Source organism: Saccoglossus kowalevskii, chromosome 1 (genome assembly GCF_978046115.1).
Source record: "Saccoglossus kowalevskii chromosome 1, keSacKowa6.1, whole genome shotgun sequence".
NCBI lineage: Eukaryota > Metazoa > Hemichordata > Enteropneusta > Harrimaniidae > Saccoglossus > Saccoglossus kowalevskii.
The window spans coordinates 27,122,367-27,144,171 of record NC_140641.1 but is presented as its reverse complement, the minus strand read 5'-3'; the positions used below and the strand labels follow the sequence as shown (position 1 = coordinate 27,144,171).

Sequence of the window (21,805 nt, the reverse complement as noted above, 5' to 3'; positions counted from 1 at the left end):
ATCACCTTCACAACCTTGCAATTATAAAGACTTTGCAATTAAGTTATTCAACTTTGTAGTGAACTGTTATCACTTCGTTCATATCTCATAAAGAGTTATCATGTAACTTTAAATTTTAAACGACATAGTTCTACATTCAAGCAGCTATTACGAATTTCCTCCGGCTTAAAACTTTCCCATCACATCCAGCAACGACGAAAAAGCAACTTTTAGAACTTATATCTTTCCTAGCAACATATACTTTTCAAACATTTGTAACGTCTTTTGTAGTTGTAACAACTTTTACTACTTTTTGGACTTTGGAGTCAACTGTTATGACTTTTCAACAGACTCGTTAGCCCCTTGGCAGTAAACTTTTCAAAAAAAACAAAAAATACTTTCAAGGCATCTTTAACTACTTTCCTTTAACAAGTTTCCGGGTAACTTTAACGACTTCCCAAGTTTGTATGTCATCACTCAGATAGCAGGATTCACGTTTTTTAGAGTTTTTCTAAGCACAAGACTTGGCCGTTTTCATAGGAACACCGTCATTTGGAGCAGACATTTAAATGCACGAAACTCCCCGGAGTGATTACATGTCAATTTCTAACAAATTTCACGTTTTGCAATCAATATTTACGTTGTCGCAGTCAACTCTCCAATCAAAATTTGACAATGCACTTTAAATGTAGCATTAATGTCTTTCCAGGCAACTTTCAAACTATTATAATTTTGCAACCAAATTTTACAACTTTGTAGTCAAATTTTACAAATTTCCATGTAAAGTTAACGAGTTTCCTTCCTTACAGCACTGAAGACTTTGAAATCAATTTTCACGTATTTGTAGTCAACTTTTATGGTAAATTTCTATGTAATTATAATGACTTTCCAGACAACCTTTTCTGCCATCAAACTAGTCTTTAGACCAAGTTAGATTGAAATGTGATTAGTACTTGGAATATCGATGGAAAAGCTGAAAATGTATTATGGTTATTATTATAGCAATTAGGTAATTATTATGCATGAATTTCAACCCACAATCAATCAAGTTTTTGAATTGTCCCAAAAATGTAATGCTTGAGATATTGGTGGAAAAGCAGATAAATATATCACAATGTCCAGATTTGTTGTAATATATATTTACCATCAGTTAATAATAAAAACAACATATATTCTTGGGTAAACTGATTTACATCTTTTTAGTCATGGTATTGCACACAACAGTAAAATCATTCTTATCGTTACATTACATTAGGAACATCATTTAAATAAAAACGACCAGAATAAAATAAGGAAATACCAAGCATATTAATATTCTAAAATCCATGAAACTGATTCTAAAATACATGCTACATAGACAAAGATACAATATAGAGAAAATATTGTTTTAAAGCTCAGATTAATGTTGTACTTCACTATTTGAGTAGCTGTCTTTGACTTATTGTAAAATACTTTATTTTAGCTGAAAAGATTTTTTGGGTACTTTGGTGTATGGAGTTGAATGTGAAATATAGAAAAAAGAAGGATATATTTGCTGGATTTTAGTTTCACTGAATCGTCCATTCAGTGAAAATAGCAAAAATAAAGTATTTTACAGTAGTAGGCCAATGTTTAACCAATCAGGTCGTTAAGTGTTTCTGTTTCCTGTATCATCAAGTGTCAACCTTTTTCTATGCACGTTCTGATTACTGTGAGTGAATTACTTTTCACTGGTAGTTAATTTCACTATTTTGATACTTTAAGCATAGTCACAGTGTATTAAAATTACAATTTTTTCAGTGAATCAAGATGTTCTATTGTAATTTTGCATGTATAAAACCCTGTGAATAGTTAACAAGTTCAGTGTACACAAAAAAATATGAGTGTTAATTATTCACTCAGCAAAAAAACACAATGACAGTCATTCTAACAAACACATCCCCGAATAAAATCCAGGTATGAAAAAATATTCTAAATACAACAAAAGGTTTTACAGTACTACAATCATTCTTGTAGTATTTTTTTCTCTTGGTTACTGAAAATGAAGAACTGATCAACGAGGAACAATTAATCTCCTAAATTTCATCTAGTTTCAAAGTAAGATGAAAGATACTAAATTGATTTCTCCACTGAAAAATTACATTCAGTGAAACCTGAGAATAATAAAAATACAAAGTTTGCATCGGAGAGAATTTGAAAAACTTTATATAATTTGCATGACAGTATGTGATGTGATTCTTGATAAACATAACTAGCGGGCCAAGTGTTTACCATCGCTTGTATATTTACAAGCATTGTCCATTAAATCTTCCAGCAGACTGAATCGCTGTAAAAAAAAAGAAAAAAAAGGCAAAGATCAACTTTTTGTGACATTTTACACCAAAAAACAACAACACATACCGGTACTGTAAAATCCTCAAATTTTGCACCACACAATTTTTTTTTAATTTTACAAGTTCAAAAAAATGGTGATATTTTGAAGAAATGACAACAACATGGAAGGTCAGTCCTTAAATGCCAATAAATCATCAAATCACAACAAATTCTAGTGGCATAAATTAAACAAATCTGAAGAATATGGGAAATAACATCTATTTGGGTGAAAATATAGAAAATACTTGATTATCTCAAAAATGTTGTGCCAAAACTACGGCAAAACCAATTATGGCTTTGGAATAAACAGCTTGCTTGATGTATGCAGCTATTTCACTTAGGATGAGATTTTTTTATATTTTTTTATGGTTTCATTGGTTGTCACAAGGTCTGTATTAAAATACATTCACTGTGGTCAGTTAAGGATAAGATCCACTATATGACAGCGAGGTAGGATATGACAGCTGAGATAGATTTTTATTATTTACATACGGTACATTTACGTCGCGATTATTTCAACTTCCCCGGTTCAGAAAGATCGTTAACTTTACGTACAGTCAAGACTTGTGACCTGCACGTGATGGAAATCACGTCACAGTGACTTTGGAACCCTGTTTCAGGGATCGTCGGAAATAACTGTAAAGCTATCGAAGTGGCAGTCTGAACCGGAGAAATGCTAAATGCATTCTATTCTACACAGCAATTGTTTTGAATTGACTTCCAGTAGTTTACTGCGAATGTGTGGAACGTGACACTACATTGTGTAATTGAGTGGTGTCAATTATCCCTGTGCATCAAATGGTTCCGTCGTTAAGTTCCAGCGTATTGTGATGTTAATCCCAGGTGTACGACTATATAATGCGTGAATGCCACGTCATTGGGGTTGCTTCTTTAGACATCACGGTGGAGGAAGACCCTTGACAAAGTTGGTCCCAGATTCTTGAAGTTGTGGTGACGCACATGGCTGTTCGAATATTCCCTGAAGACTAACCAGCGCTGGGTTTCTGCGAGCGAATGGTCTCGACGCGTAACATCGTTTCTTCGTCAATTCTGCTATCCTGGTGGTGACTACACTCAGTTTTTCGTACAACGAGCGTCGACTTCCATCACGGACATAACCACAAGTCGTACGGACATAACTGTGAGTCGCATACACCCCACACCCACACTTTCCATTAGTCTAGGGCACTAGCTGTCAAGTGTTTAATTATTGTATTTTTGTGAAATGCATTCTGTAACTTTTATGACTATTCTATTTTACGTGCACAAACTGGTTAATTAAGACAACAATTGAAATGGGGGAATGCCGTATTTTGTTTGAATGTTGTGTAGCTACACCATGAAGTCTATTTATTATTAATCTAACATTTATTTTAAGTTACTCGCTCGTGTTTGTGAGCTCTGGGGCATTTTTCCATCACATGCGCTGGTGCTCATAACCCCGAGCGAACCGTATATATTTATTTCCCTTATTTAGGGAGCGGTTAATGTTATTTGTAATGCATTTGTTTTCCGTGATTAATTAAATTCCTCTACTTGTTACTGATTAGTTAGTCTTCTCTAGTATGCTGTGTTTGTATGTTCGTATTCCCAAACATATTGCTGAACAGGTCACAACTACTCATTTAGAGGTATAAATCATAAATTTGGTACGGGTAAAGGAACCCCGCAACACGAGTGATATTTGGAACCCGACATTTAGACATTCATATAATTTATCCAAATATTTAAATCAACCTTGTGACATTGGTCCATAGATGTTTTTGTAAAGCAGTAATTATTGAGAGATACTGAGTTAGATACCATATATTTTGCTGGTTCCCGGAGTCCTTTGCGAATGGCAAGTAGAACACAGGTAATCGCCATACTGTCCCACTGGACCGGGATTCCGACCCAAATTCACGTGACTAAGTGACGTAATTCGAAAATATTCTAATATTCATTAGTTTTCATTACGCCATGCCTATACATTTTGCCTGCATAGATTTATATATTTGAGATGTTTCTGGCATTTCTTGCCGTTTCTGTGTAAATTTATAAACAGTCAACTTTCGAAAGTAAAAGGAAACTCCTGAACGGCCATGGCCACGAGCGTAAGACCTGACATCAGGTAACCAAGAGAAATAGAACAAGTCATTGTCAATGACACGTCCCCGTTCCGTCATATTTGAGTGACATATCATGACCGAAATGCACCTGCATATGTACAACACATTGTGCTAAATCTGAACAAAATCCATCCATGCATGACTGAGATCAGGTTCCGGAATTGTGAAAATACGTGATTTTGATGCATTTTCGGCCTTAAAATGGCCATCATTCCGCTATTGTTAAGCAGATCATGAAACAAATGCACATATCTATTTGTGACATGATGTACCATGTGTGTGTGAAGTTTGAACTTGATCAATCCAGACATGTCTTGGATACGGATCCAGAACTGAATTCTTTAACAAAATGGCCGCCAGTCGGCCATTTCGAACTTGATCCGAAAAAAAAAAGACGTGCATCAAGGTCCTATTATGTTTAATGTATGTACCAAATTTGAACAAAATCCATCCATACATAACTGAGATACGGGTCCGGAATGGTGAAAATGTGCGATTTCAATGCATTTTCGGCCTTAAAGCGGCCCCCATTTGGCTATCGTTAATGAGATCATGAAACAAATGCACATACATATTTGTGACATGATGTACCTTGTGTGTGTGAAGTTTGAACTTGATCAATCCAGACATGTCTCGGATACGGATCCAGAACTGAATTCTTTAAAACAAAATGGCCGCCAGTCGGCCATTTCGAACTTGATCCGAAAAAAAAATGACGTGCATCAAGGTCCTATTATGTTTAATGTATGTACCAAATTTGAATGAAATCTGTCCATGCATAACTGAGATCCGGGTCCGGAATGGTGAAAATGTGCGATTTCAATGCTTTTTCGGCCTTAAAGCGGCCGCCATTTGGCTATCGTTAATGAGATCATGAAACAAATGCACATACATATTTGTGACATGATGTACCTTGTGTGTGTGAAGTTTGAACTTGATCAATCCAAGCATGTCTCAGATACGGATCCAGAACTGAATTCTTTAAAACAAAATGGCCGCCAGTCGGCCATTTCGAACCCGATCCAAAAAAAATGACGTGCATCAAGGTCCTATTATGTTTAATGTATGTACCAAATTTGAACAAAATCCGTCCATGCTTAACTGAGATCCGGGTCCGGAATGGTGAAAATGTGCGATTTTGATGCATTTTCGGCCTTAAAATGGCCGCTATTCGGCTATCGTTAATAGGATCATGAAAAAAATGCATGTGCATATGTCCCATATAATGTGTGATGTATGAGTGAAGTTTGAACTTAATCGGTCCATGCATGTTCGAGATACAGGTGATCACGGACGCACGGACGGACGGACGCACACAGGGCAAAACATAAGTCCCCGTTTTCGGACTGCGTCCGAACGGAGACTAACAAGCAATGAGAAAATGATGGACCAATCAAAATGGCGGAACCATTGACACTTGAGGCGAGAACCAGCCGATACAATGATGCGATAATCGAAAAAAAAAACTGCCCTCTAGAATCATTTACTTTGTATCTTATATAAGTACATGTACTATAATTACTTGTCGAAGAGTTTATTACTATTAGGAATAATGCCAGCGTAAATTTAAGTTTCTTCTTGTCTTTCAAAGTTACCTTATTTAATATACTGCCCTCAACTGTTAGCATATTTTCAATAGAATGCCCTCTGGTGTTACTTTGCATGAAACAGACTGCCCTGTTACTCACCCGTTCAATCCAATTGTTGTCTTCCATACATATCTGAATCACTTCATCATCTCTTACTTTGTGTTTTATCAGTCTTATATATTCAACCTACAATAACACAGTCAACATTTGGTTACCTTGGCAACATAACAAAACAGACAAACACAATAAATAGAACAAGCAGCCTCTCAGCTGAGATAGCTTCGCTGTTAGCAATGCACATTTCAATAAGAACCGAAGATATCATCTTGAAGTGAACAAATCTGAGAGAGGTACCTATATGTATAATATCAAAGCAATCAGACTTGCATAAAGTACGAGACATAACGTACGAGACATGAAAAGAATGAAGGGATTCGGGGTTCCACCAAATGGCAAAAGTGAGAGGTAACTTTTCATAACTGTGTTACGGCTGCTAGAACAACTAAGGGATTACGAGCAAACGAGGATGGTTGACCTGGACACCAAAGGCGAGAAAAAGAGAATTATTCGGTCTAGACAAGGGTGTTAGGCAAAAATGTTGGATCAGTGATACATTCTGCTTTGAAAGATTCAAGAAATAATATTCGTATTAAATATACACACAAACTAGATACTGCGCCATTATATCTATATTTAATTTCTTCACCAATAAATTGAGAAAGCCGTAAGTGTACATGAGAGTTGTAAAAAATATTTAACAGTGCTGCCACCGATGAATTACACGCGCTTCCACTTCATAGTTGAAATTCCGCTAAAGGACTATAAAATAGACGAGGTATGACACAGCGCATTCCATTTTCAGACACACCGCGTACCAGAATTCTCGTTCGCGAACAGTATTAACATCATCATTATTTTAGTGTAAAATAGTACGTAATTTTTGAAAATCTTTATAAATAAAGAAATAAACCTAATTTTTTATGAACAAATGGAAAATTTTGCTTGATCGAGCCTATTTTTTGAGTTACCGCACCCTGACGCTGGCTGTACAAATATTGTTCAAAATCACCCGGGAAGTTGGTTGTTAATAACACATCAGTAGCTGCAGTTGTGTGAGGGTATATCTTTGTTTTATTTCTGGTAAGATTATTTCGCCTGTCATCGAACTAACTTTAAATATGCACAGAACGGCAGCTATGCATCTAGTGACAGCGATTATTAAAGTTCCTGCATTTCACAGCAAACACTTGATATTGAGCTCAGATTAGTTAATTACGTTTTTTAATAATTGAACATGGTGTGTACCTTCTTTTATATAAGGCATACATGCACAATAATGCTAAAAAGAGCATGGTACACGTAAGCAATGGTACAAGCATTGGATGAAAAATTGCAGGTCACGTGTTCTATATGGCGAACACATTGGTCAGCTTTGGATGTGTCATACCCCATCTATTATGAAAAGCGTAGAGAAGGCGTCCTACATTCGAATGATTTCAAAAAGTCTGTGGCGATGTCTTGTATGTGCTAGACGTACCAGTATGTTTTCTAAAACTCAGAGTCCGAGCAAGACGCAAAACCAATACATGTACGAGTTTGAGTGAAAACATGTCACCATGGTAATGCTGGTAGTACTGTTTTTTTTCCATTTCTAGAATGTTACTAATAACTTATTTTATCCAAGAAGAAGAATATTCATGTATTATTTCTAGTATTGCATTAACCCAGGCACTTTTGCCTATCGCCCTTGGTCTAGAATGCATACATTACCTGTTTTCTGCAATCTTGATACATATGGAACTTAAAGTGGTGAAGGGAATGATAAAGTTCAGATCTTTTGCAACAGTAACGACCAATGGAAAAACTCTAGAAAACAGAAAACAGCAGTTATCACCTGAAAATGGATAGCCCACTCACTTCTTGAGACATATCAAAGTTTTCTGGCTTGTTTTGCCAAAACTTTCAATCATGGTAACTTTGCATGCTGCACGATTAAATTTGTTTGCGTTCTTTATTTTACTGGAGCATAGTACAAAACTTAAATATAAAAATAACGAGTGTCCCGGATACATCGGCCATCCTCAAACTGACAAATGATACACCAGAAATCAAAAATTCACAGACATGTAGCTGACCTCAGAATACTCAGAGGATTTTATTTCAGTCAGCTTTATTGAACAGGAAACGTGTACCAGACTCAAAAACAGAGTTACCTCAGAGAGGGGGAGGAGCTACGTCACAGAACCTTCTACGTTGCTAAGATGCACGCCACTGTAATATGTATTTATGTACCTATGGGCTCTGCGCAAGCTTCTGTGAAATGCCGATCAAGGAGTCGCTGAAAACTGCTTAAGTGGAGGAAACAGCACAAACTCAAATTGAAGTAATCCTGAGCAATCAAATTTATATATGTTGCATATGTAGGGGTAATCTTGTTACACTGTTCAGGAGAGTCTCAACGACTAACTCAAAATAAAGTTTTCTGTGATATTTCAGCCTTTGTTTTCATCGTCATGGTTGCCAGGCAGTGAAAATGCTCGGATGTCCAGCTCTGATAATACATTTCTCAACCAACTCCAAGGTATATATACTAGCAATGGCAGAACCCTCATGAATTATAAATACAGCATTTGCATAATTCAAATATTGCATATATTGAATACTAAATCATTCAAAAGTTAGTAACTTATTAGACCCACCTCTGTAGACTACATTACCATAGGAACGATGTCATAAATAGGGTGCAATATATGGTTATATGCATGATGGCCATATTGAAACCGAGCGATAAATGTGTTCATTAAATCATTGACACTCACAAGGTCGTCTTCATTTTCATCATCTGTGTTAACATCAGCATCCCTCTCATCTTCACTATCACTCTCCAGTATTTCCAAGGTCAATGGGTTGTATGGATCTCCAGAAAAAGTCACATCATAGGATGCAATTCGATTAGTTAAAATACATGCCTTCGAAATATAAATGGAAACTGAATCAATAAGCATTCAATCCTTCCATCTACATGTAGTTACACAAACACAAACAAATTGTCAGTGGATAATTACCAACTTTAGTTAGAAATGAATTATTCAAAGCATGTACATAAAGACAACTAGAAAGCTTTTGCAAGTTAAAACAATTTCCAGCAAATAGACATCTTGAAAAAAGCGTCAAATAATTACTGTATGTGTGTTAGAATGAAGATTTATTGTTAGCACTGCTAAAAATAAAACAAGCAGCCTATCGGCTGAGATAGCTCCGCTGTTAGCAATGCACATTTCAATTAAAGAACTGAAGACATCATTAGAAAATGAACAATATGTATAGTATCAAAGCAATCGGACTTACAGTTTTTAACAAGAAGTCGAAAATATCACTTTCTACCAAAAATGACCAAAATATTCACCAAAATTATAGAATCGAAGATACCATCACGAAATGAACAAATCTGAGAAAGGTCTACATGTAGTATCTAAATATGTAATATCAAAGCAATTGAACTTTTGGTTTTTAACAAGTCGAAAATATCACTTTTTACCAAAAATTACAAAAATATTCACCAAAATTAGAGAATTGAAGATACCATCACAAAATGAACAAATCTGAGAGAGGTCTACATGTAGTATCTATATAGTAATATCAAAGCAATTGAACTTTTGGTTTTTAACAAGTCGAAAATATCACTTTTTACCAAAAATTACAAAAATATTCACCAAAATTAGAGAATTGAAGATACCATCACAAAATGAACAAATCTGAGAGAGGTCCACATGTAGTACCTATATATGTAATATCAAAGCAATCAGACTATTGGTTTTTTACAAGAAGTCGAAAATATCACTTTTTACCAAAAATGACAAAAATATTCACCAAAATTATAGAATCGAAGATACCATCACGAAATGAACAAATCTGAGAAAGGTCTACATGTAGTATCTAAATATGTAATATCAAAGCAATTGAACTTTTGGTTTTTAACAAGTCGAAAATATCACTTTTTACCAAAAATTACAAAAATATTCACCAAAATTAGAGAATTGAAGATACCATCACAAAATGAACAAATCTGAGAGAGGTCCACATGTAGTACCTATATATGTAATATCAAAGCAATCAGACTATTGGTTTTTTACAAGAAGTCGAAAATATCACTTTTTACCAAAAATGACAAAAATATTCACCAAAATTATAGAATCGAAGATACCATCCCGAAATGAACAAATCTGAGAAAGGTCTACATGTAGTATCTAAATATGTAATATCAAAGCAATTGAACTATTGGTTTTTAACAAGAAGTCGAAAATATCACTTTTTACCAAAAATTACAAAAATATTCACCAAAATTAGAGAATTGAAGACATCATCACAAAATGAACAAATCTGAGAGAGGTCCACATGTAGTACCTATATATGTAATATCAAAGCAATCGGACTTGTGGTTTTTAACAAGAAATCGAAAATATCACTTTTTACCAAAAATTACAAAAATATTCACCAAAATTAGAGAATTAAAGATATCATTACAAAATGAACAAATCGGAGAGAGGTCCACATGTAGTACCTATATATGTAATATCAAAGCAATTGCACTTGCGGTTTTTAACAAAAAGTCGAAAATATCACTTTTTACCAAAAATGACAAAAATATTCACCAAAATTAGAGAATTGAAGATATCAACATGAAATGAACAAACCTAAGAGAGGTCTACCCAAGGTACATATACACCAAGTATCAAAGCATTCAGGCTTGTAGTTTTCAAGAAGAAGTCGAAAAAGTAAAACATTGACACGGACGACGACGACGGACAATCACTCATATGATAAGCTCCGCTCGACAAAGTCGACAGCGGAGTTAAAAAAAATGGTGGAAACAGACTTTATGAAACACCAGCCAATTTCTGACTTTCTTAATGGCTGCTCATTTGCATATTAACCATTTCAAGGTTTGAACGTGTGAGGGGGCACTGCGAGTGGGGACTGTTTTTGAAAGAAAGTTCCAGAATTTTGCAAATTCCTCCAGGAGCTTGGCAGTAATGCACAAAAGGGAAAGCTTATAGAACTTGTAGAACTTGCTGATGAACTAATTTTTATTTTTCACCAGTACCAGTTAACCACTTTATATGGCCTGTATGGTCACAATCTAAAAATACATTCACTTGCAGCATGATGCTTATTGGGTGCATACAATGTTGTATTAATTCAACCCCACTACAGACAACGAACACCACTGTAATCCGGGTACTTTAATACGCCCTCTAGAGGTGTTCTGGCAAAAATCAATATTTGAAAGTTAGGAATATAGGCTTACATGAATAACACTACGCAATGCATTCTGGGAAATACAGTGTCAACCATCGTGGAAGGGCACTGTAAATATGACTACAAATACGAGCAAAACTAAAAAAAAAAATCAAGCAAAATGAAGCATTCATGCCTGACTGAAACTAACATGTATTGCTGACTTTTAACAGCTTACCTCACATCCACCGCCTGCACTTGAAAACTCATCAAAATCCATCACATGATATTTTTCAATAACTTTCTGGAAAATAAAAACAATGTAAGAAAGTTTTAAACCTTGCAAAAAAAAGTAAACATTTTAAAAAGTTACCAAAGTGCCACTAGGTAATCCACTCCAATATTTTGCAAGTTGGGCATGGGTCCCATGTGACGTACAACTTATAAGATTAGAACACCTTCCAGTGGTCTATCCAGCAAATAACATAGTGCCACAACTAATTTGCATAACACTATTAAGAATCTATTGTATCTATTGTTACATTATTCATTGTTTTAATAATAAGTGAGTTCTATAACAATGTATATATTCACAATTGTAAAATAATATGATTCTTCTATAATGCTCTGGGAAGAATCATGATGCAATATGTGGCAACTGTGGCACTTCAAATAATTTAAATAAATTAATTCACAAAATACCAAAATTTTACGTCCATCATACATCAAAGTTTTTGTCTTGAGATGTGAAGCACTGAGGACAACAGTATACAGAAAATTCATTTTATTTTAGTGTTTTCCCATTTTTATTTTCCCTTTTTGAATAGGGTGATAACCTTGGAATCCAACCTGTGATACCATTAGACAAAACATGTTTGACTTACATACAAATGGAGCTCGTACAGATCTTTATTGCATATCACTAGGAATGGAAATATCAGTTACATTCTCTTTATCTTATACTGTAGTTATCTGGATAAGCGCCCATGCCCAGGCAAACGCCCACCCCCCCCCCCCCAATTTTGATACAATAAAGAAATTGAGGCCATATCAGGGCATACGCCCAGGGGGTCTTTTTTTGCAAGTCTACAAAATGTATATTAAATCAGAAATGGTAGTTCTCTTTTTGAAATACCTTGCGGCCCTGAAAAGGGCTGATTGGTTTGTGTTTCCTTAAAAAAGATTCAAGCAAATCTTACAGTATCGAGAGCCGCACTCGTTCGGCTTTAGCATCATCGACAATGAAACCAATGTTGCAATATTGTAGCAACCATGTTGTTTTGGCTTTATAAAATATTTGGTAGCAGCTTGTGAATCCATAACTTTGGCCATCAATGTTTGCATTTGCAATATCACACCAATGACTTTGCCTCTATGATACAACTTGCCAATCAGTAAAGCAGACGCTTAAAGTTTAAAGATGATAAAGAAGAGTTGTTTGCACGCGAACCCATTTTTCTTGTCTGTTTATTGTAATTAGACATGAATGCAAAGTGCCAAGCTGACAGACTGCGAAATTTGTGGATTAAAAGTGCTGAGTCCAATTTGTGTGCGTCAACATCAACAAACTTCAAGACGAAGCTGTAGGAATTTTGTTGGATGGCGACAGTGACGCCGACTTGGACTTTGGGTTTGACTTTGACGAATATTGCAATGAATGTGCAAATAGAGATCTGAGAAACAACTATGAACTTTCGTAATTTTCAGTGTGTAAATTTGTGAATTATTATTGTTCGTGTATGACTGTTTGTCAAAACCGGAAATAATTTTACACAGTTTGACCCCTGACATTTTAGTTCATTGTGTGTTGATGCATATTGGGCGTGTTTGTGGCAGGGAAATTCTAATTCAAATCATAGTCCCTGATAATTCCTCACTGTCGATTTTTATTATTTCTGGTTTATTTGTTACACTATAAGCAATAAATTATTTTTATTATACTCCTAATCTTGCATGTTTTCATTTGCCATTCTATTCCCCGCTGCAGTATGATCTGCGTGTTGTCAATTTTCACAAATTCTTGATTTTTTGCAGGGGATGTCCGGGCAAACGTCCACCCCTATTTTTTTTGGTCAATTTTCCATGTTCAGAATCCTAGGCACTCACCCGGACAACTACGGTACATACTTGTACATACACACCTTATAATAAGGTCTCCATGCTCCGCTCTTCACTAAGAAATACTTTTGGTCTTCAAGCTTGGCATCTACCTTTCTCAGTGCAGGTACAAAATATGGATCTGGAATATAATAATTATATATTGATCAATTTTTGTAACAGCTGTCACAAAACAAATTTGAATAATTTTTCCAAATTTGATTCAAGACACGTAGACAGGCAATAAGAATTCCTGTCAATTTAACAAAGAATTTATAGAAACATAGTACAACTATTAAAACCTTTCTCATTGAGAATTTAGATATTAAATAAGGAATAAGAATTTAGTTGGGATTCAAACAAGACTGACTATTATGTGTTTCTCACAACGGTGATTATCTTACTGTGTATATAAATTAAATAAATGCTGGGTATCTGTATTAATATGCGCATAAAAACATTTTGATAGTAGGTAAGCTCAAGCACATAAGTTTTACTTCTTGCTACTTCCAACTAATGATCAGTAGCGTAATTTTTTTCTTTCTTTGCAATTATTTTTCTGACTAACAAATATTTTAATTTAGCGTATATCATTTATCTTGCATATCTTGCAAATCAGACATGCTAATTACACCGAAATTGAAAGAGGTTAACATCTTAGTCATTGATAAGATTTCCACAAGAAGAAAAAGACAATTTCCGAGTAACATTTCCAATAATTTGAACTTTGCCGAGATCTCCAAGAGGTTAATAATATATTCAAGTTTGAAAAAGATTGGTCAAAAATTGGTCATGCTTGAGACAACAATAAAATCAGTGATAACCAGGGCAAATATTTTTCCCACATACACCATTTCCTTCATCTATGATAATAAACTTTGTACAAACGTTTTGATAACTTAGTTGGGTTGAATTATAGGTTATTGAGGTCATTCTCACCTTGTTCTTCATAAACCGATACCAGAAAGTCTGGATCAATAACAGTACTAAGTAATGCTTGGAGATAAATCTCAAATACTTCTTTTAGACCACGAGCAAAAATTGTCATCATTTCTGTAAATAAATATAAAACACATACTGATACTACGAATACGGATGATTTGAATCATTGTTTTGAAAAAAGTTGATAAAAGTTATGTACCGGTAATTTCATTAATGTGCAATATATGGAGCAATCATACCAATAAAAACACATTCAGCGCAGACACAACAGACAATGATATGCATTTCTTTGTATTAAGTTCTCCGAGACTGTTCCTATTCACATAAGCAGCAAAATATAATAAAGATATTTGTAAGTACGGAAACAAAAACCTTGATACCTGTGTGAATCGAACCCTGAATACCTGTGTGAATCAAACCCTGAATACCTGTGTGAATCGAACTCTGAATACCTGTGTGAATCGAACCCTGAATACCTGTGTGAATCGAACCCTGAATACCTGTGTGAATCGAACCCTGAATACCTGTGTGAATCAAACCCTGAATACCTGTGTGAATCGAACCTTGAATACCTGTGTGAATCGAACCCTGAATACCTGTGTGAATCGAACTCTGAATACCTGTGTGAATCGAAGTCTGATTACCTGTGTGAATCTAACTCTGACTACCTGTGTGAATCGAACTCTGAATACCTGTGTGAATCGAACCCTGAATACCTGTGTGAATCGAACTCTGAATACCTGTGTGAATCGAACTCTGAATACCTGTGTGAATCGAACCCTGAATACCTGTGTGAATCGAACCCTGAATACCTGTGTGAATCGAACCCTGAATACCTGTGTGAAACGAACTCTGAATACCTGTGTGAATCGAACCCTGAATACCTGTGTGAATCGAACCCTGAATACCTGTGTGAATCGAACCCTGAATACCTGTGTGAATCGAACCCTGAATACCTGTGTGAATCGAACCCTGAATACCTGTGTGAATCGAAGTCTGAATACCTGTGTGAATCGAACCCTGAATACCTGTGTGAATCGAACCCTGAATACCTGTGTGAATCAAACCCTGAATACCTGTGTGAATCGAACTCTGAATACCTGTGTGAATCGAACCCTGAATACCTTTGTGAATCGAACCCTGAATACCTGTGTGAATCGAACCCTGAATACCTGTGTGAATCAAACCCTGAATACCTGTGTGAATCGAACCCTGAATACCTGTGTGAATCGAACCCTGAATACCTGTGTGAATCGAACTCTGAATACCTGTGTGAATCGAACTCTGAATACCTGTGTGAATCGAACCCTGAATACCTGTGTGAATCGAACCCTGAATACCTGTGTGAGTCGAACCCTGAATACCTGTGTGAAACGAACTCTGAATACCTGTGTGAATCGAACCCTGAATACCTGTGTGAATCGAACCCTGAATACCTGTGTGAATCGAACCCTGAATACCTGTGTGAATCGAACCCTGAATACCTGTGTGAATCGAACTCTGAATACCTGTGTGAATCGAACCCTGAATACCTGTGTGAATCGAACCCTGAATACCTGTGTGAATCAAACCCTGAATACCTGTGTGAATCGAACCCTGAATACCTGTGTGAATCGAACTCTGAATACCTGTGTGAATCGAACCCTGAATACCTGTGTGAATCGAACCCTGAATACCTGTGTGAATCGTACTCTGAATACCTGTGTGAATCGAACCCTGAATACCTGTGTGAATCGAACTCTGAATACCTGTGTAAATCGAACGATGAATACCTGTGTGAATCGAATCCTGAATACCTGTGTGAATGGAACTCTGAATACCTGTGTGAATCGAACCCTGAATACCTGTGTGAATCAAACCCTGAATACCTGTGTGAATCGAACTCTGAATACCTGTGTGAATCGAACTCTGAATACCTGTGTGAATCGAACCCTGAATACCTGTCAAAATCAAATCCTGGATACCTGTCACGATCAAATCATGGATACCTGTCAAAATCAAATCATTGATACCTGTCAAAATCAAATCATGGATACCTGTCAAAATAAAACCCTGGATACCTGTCAAAATCAAATCATGGATACCTGTCAAAACCAAAACCTGGATACCTGTCCAACAAAAACCTGGATACCTGTCAAAACTAAACTTAGATACCTGTCACAAACAAAACCCTGAATATGATTTTAATCCAAAATCAAGCACCATCTGGTACTCACTATAGACAGAAAAGCTCTGATTACAGCCCCTTGACAAATTAGAGGCTCTTTGATTTCACTGCATCAAACCTATAGTAATTGAAACGGGTAGATGGGTGAATGAAAAGTACTTGTACCTGGCAACAACTCATCAGTGACTTCCACTGATATTGGAGGGTCCCAAGATATCACTTGAATGGCGGTATTCTCTTCTCTTTCCTTGTCATGTAGCCACTGAACAGTGATAGGTCGATATTGATTCCTGCCTTTCGTTCTATAATCTGCAGTCTAATAAATAAGTAAAATGACCATTAAAAAAAATGTTCAGGGAGCATATACACCAAGGGAGCAACATTTTCTATGATATAAACTGTAAGAAGGTAATGAAGTGGCTTGTCTTACTTCATCAGTTCTTTCAAAGATATCTAGCTCTTCATCACCATCATCAAGGTCATCACCATGGCAATCAGTTTCTTGTCTTTTATACTGATGCAGCAGTTCTCCTTCTCTTTTCCAGACACTAGAGATGACTTTCTCACTGGAGAGTAACTTCTTTTCAACAACAAAATTCTTCAGCTGTATAGTTATAAGAAATTTCTATTTACCGTTAAGCATAGGCTGTTATTGTGACTCTAGTCTTAGTAGTTAATTTCCTCAAATTAATTAATTAAATCACTAAAGTTCATCAAATTAGACAATTAACTGTAGTTATATGACAATATGGAGTTGTAGACTTAAAGTATGTTCTATAATTTTGAGTACCCAAAAGTGCATTTTTACTGGATCATTAAATAATTTTTCTATAACTACATGTAACACACAGGAGAGAAAAAAATAAACACAATAAAAAAATTTACTAAATGAATTAAAAGGTACCTGATATTCATCATCATCCATCTCTACATATTTCTCTTCATATTCACCATCTTCAGATTCCAGTTCTAGATTATCATCACCATCGGAGATAGCAACATTTTCCAAATCTTCATTGTCATCAACAATGAAACCACTCATATCATCATCATCATCATCACTTTGGTTTTCAGGTTCATTCTCACTTATATCCCTAAACATAACAAACAGCAACACTTTGTTTAAAATGCTTTTAATGATTTTTCCCCCCTTACAAATTGTTTTGTTTTAAATTTTCTTTACTTTTTATTTACTTCTTTAATAGTATTTTAATATTTTATAATAATCATAAAGTAGCTGCCTTGTTAATAAATAATAACAGATATACATACAAGCAATTGATCAGAAGTTGTCAGCATCTCTGACTAACATTAATTGTACACATGTTCTTATGTTTGTCAAATTATTAGTTATTAGTCAAGTTTTCTTGTGAATTTATGAACTGCCAATAATATACACTGTACTTTAAATAAACATTCCAGAGTGATTTTTCCTGGAACGGTTAAAGCTGCCTGTTACAGGTACATGTACCACCATAAATGGAGGTGTGATTTTTATATAGTTCCATGCACCGTGATTAATTTTTCAAGAAAACAATAAAATGATTGATATACATGTACTAATTACGCTAATTGTAATGATAATTAGAATATATGCATATGCTAATAAACTATTAGTCGTTATTCATGGTTATCATGGGTTGTTCAATGCATTCAATAAATTGGTACCAATACTATAATACATGTTTGAAGTGACATACCAAAATGAGTTGTCATACGGTAATATAAATTTTTTAAATGGACAATACAGTGATATGGTTGCGGGTACAGTCCTGTAGGTTGGCCTCCTTCCCACTAGGGTCACTAGAAAATATACGCCGCCATCTTGTTCTTAACAAAAGGTCGTTTCGTTGCATAAAACTAGCTTTCGCGAACGTTTCAGTGCTGTAGATTAAATTTTCGGTCATAAAAAGGCCGATACAATGTAGATGTTTTAGCAGGTTACAATCATGAAAACTGCAGAAAGGCTCTCCGCCATAAATATGTAGCTGGGTGTCGAATCCCTGATCTATGCGACTTCTCAGGACTGTGGGGGCTGAATGATCAGCAGAAGGAGGCCAACCTACAGGACCATACTCAGGGCTAGGCAGAACCCTGGGTTACAGAGGTTGCTTAGTCTAAGCTAACCATTCACATACACAGATTCTTAAAAATGAGTCTCAGATTTACATATAGCTTGTACTAGACATAGTCTGCACTAAGCGTTCAAGCAAGTTTTCTTAGCTCTTAGCAAGTGCTACCAGGTTGTGCATGCACGCAACTACACTTTTAAAAGTCTAGTAAGGAGATGTACTAGAATGTTTCATTTTAAATTATTTTTGTGCCAGGTGACAGTTCTGGACATTGAATGTCAATGTTGTCTCTCCTGACTTTGTTATATGCAAATTACAAGTGATAGTGCTGACTTACAATTGTGCCACAAAAGTCATATTCATGTTTGGGACTACATGACAGGGTTGTGTTGTAACAATGTCAAGTGTTTTCAGAACTAAAGAAACCTACCTCTCCTCATGTGTGACGTTTTCCTCCTCATCGTCAGTGTCAACCAGGATTTTCTTGACTCGTTTCCGAGTTCTACTAGATACAACGTCACTGTCACTGCTATCAGTATTCACAAGTTGTTTACTTGCGTAAGATTCACATAAATCAATTACATTCTCAGACACAAGTGTCCCTGTCAACACACATGTATTCATTTCTGAAATACAATCCAAGACATCCACTAACTGCGCGTCAGAGGTGGGATCATCATTAGAATCCAAATCATCTGTAATGCTAGGTATTCTACTGACAGCATCCTTGCTCAGAGAACCATCTAATGTCTTTTGTGTGATACATCTTGAACGGACGTTATCTTTATCAATTGGCTTACATGCATTCAGAGTTGAGCATTGGTTATCTTGTTGCGTTAGAATATTCTTTCTACTGGATGGCAAGATTTGTGAGGTAGAGGTATTCTGTGATTTCTCGTTTTGATGTATCTGCTCTTTTTCCGCCCTTTTATCACCTAGGGTGAGAGATGACCATGGTTTAATGTAACAATATATACCACTATTCTACTGTAAAATACTTTTTTTTTCCCTTGGAATTAATTTTCGCTATTTTCACTGAAGGAATGATTCATTGAAAATAAAATCCAGCGAATATACCTTTTTTCTATATTTTATATTCAACTCGTCAAAATAAATTAATTCAATAAATGAAAATAAATTCAATGCAAAATACCCAAAAAGTCTTTTCAGCGAAAATTAATTCCAGCTAAAATAAAGCATTTTACAGTATTTTCTTTTAATGTTCTTTTGTGTGTAAGCATCTTCTACATTAAAGATTTATGAGGGTTTGCAAGTGTGTGATATGTGTCACACAAAATTCAATATGGTCATAAACTCGCAAGAGAAATCTACATTTTCTGAAATCCTCATTAAACTAGTAAGTCTGTGAAAGAACTGATTTGTGTTCATTTCAGACCATTTTTGGTGGTGTCAGTGTTTATTCACAAATTGTGATATATGTTTTTGACACTTTTGAATGGGGCCAATAACCTTACTCATTTCTGTGTTCACAATCAAACATTTCTTAGTGTCCAGTGCATTCTGTGACAATACCAATACCAAGTTGAAGATGAAAAACATTTTGTTTTGAATTGCCCAGCATATACACAAACTGTATTTACTTAACAAAGCAGAAAGTGTGAGTGGTAAATTTATTTCCATTATGAGCAACATATGTCACTTCTCGTAGCTCAGTTCATTAGGACCAGTCTTAATACCAGAGAGTGACTGTGACTTGAATGAGTTGGGAGCATTAATAATTTTTTTTTTTTATTTGTTTTATGTGTATGATCATTTTTATCTTCTCCGGGATTTAATATGAGTTAATAAATATTATCACTGTACATGGCTAGAAATTCTCTAATCTTATAAAATAATGCCTACATATACAATCACGGTTCTTGTAGTAACAGTGATACAATATACTGTGGAATACTTTATTTTCGCTGGAATTAATTTTCGCTGAAAAGGCTTTTTGGGCATTTTGTATGGAATTTATTTTCACTGATTTTTGATGAGTTTAATGTGAAATATATTTTCACGGAATCATCCATTCAGCGAAAATAGCAAAAATAAATTCCAATCGAAAATAAAGTATTCTACAGTAGTTATTTATTGTAGCACAGTCCCTCTATCAATGATAGTATCATGATAGAGGGACTGTGATTGTAGGTATGCAGGTATATCCATGGTCTATGATACATAATACAATTTTTCTTTTTAAATACCTTGTCTTTTTCGAATTCGCTGCAGTCGTTTCAACTCCATCAATTTTTGTTTTTTAGAAGAAGATGATATTTTCCTGCGGTCTCGAAGGTGAACTGAAAGTGGAGGAGAGACCACCGAGTCCCAATTCTCACTTTCACTCTCGGGGGTCGTGTCGGAGTCCAACGTTAGCGCCGGTCGGGTCGTACGTCTGTGTGTTTTTTTCGGAAGTTCGTCATCGGAGCTAGATATAAGTTGTTTCTCTAAGCTCATCTTTGCAACTGCGCGTGCACTGCCTTTGTTGTACGAGGGTTGTTTATCTCTACCCCGGAAATTGTATGCCCTGTGTTTCACGTCAGAGATCTGAGACAATTCGTGGTCTTCATCAGAATCCGAAAGGACTGCCCTCCTTTTTCCTGACATTGTTCTTCTCCTCCTAGATGTTTTGAGGGGTGCAGTGTCGTCTTCTGACATGGTAGTTGTTGATGTAGTTATCAAAGGGCAAAATTTACATTGGCGAACCAAAACCACCAGTCTGTATATTGCATCCAGGGTGATCAGACAAATTGCGGGATAACATCCATTTAAACAGATTGAAACGCACAGTTACTGCAAATACACGAGGTTTTACCCAATAGTCATGTTCATGGTCGTACACGCGACGATCACAGGATCCAAATGTGCATCGATCATTTTTACGTTGCAGATTTCCAACCTCCCGCCATGTTGGATTACACTCAACGTACCGCCAACTGGCGGTTAGTGGCACAAATGTTTTCGTTTTTTTTTTTTTTCATTGTCTTTATGCATGTACGTCACCCATTATCGGAGAGAGCCAAAATTGGTAAAACTGCGTGGGTCCCATGGTAAAGGGTCAGGGTATGTCAGTATATTTATTTCCTAATTGGTGTGAGAATTAATTCCCTAGGTATAATGAATTACATTGCCTGTTTGGTTGTAAGAATTGTTGCGTTGTAAAAACACGAGGCTTGTTCTGCCCAAAATAAACAGTCAGCATTCAGACGCAATATTTACACAATACCAGTCTATTTGAATTATTATGTATCCAGCTCGATC

General features: G+C 35.7%; 1 protein-coding gene across 1 annotated transcript; it reads right to left on the bottom strand.

Moving 5' to 3' along the window:
- Positions 1-1,096: 1,096 nt before the first annotated feature.
- Positions 1,097-21,457, bottom strand: LOC102805070 (uncharacterized). Its single transcript, XM_085500140.1, has 12 exons — positions 20,752-21,457; positions 18,975-19,479; positions 17,377-17,566; positions 16,903-17,076; positions 16,638-16,788; positions 14,303-14,416; positions 13,408-13,505; positions 11,505-11,570; positions 8,848-8,997; positions 7,799-7,894; positions 6,128-6,214; positions 1,097-2,284 (listed from the first exon to the last, which is right to left on the bottom strand). Exons 1-12 carry the CDS (start codon positions 21,200-21,202, stop codon positions 2,210-2,212), a joined length of 2,157 nt encoding a protein of 718 aa, XP_085356266.1. The 5' UTR covers positions 21,203-21,457; the 3' UTR covers positions 1,097-2,209.
- Between the last annotated feature and the right edge of the window lie 348 nt (positions 21,458-21,805).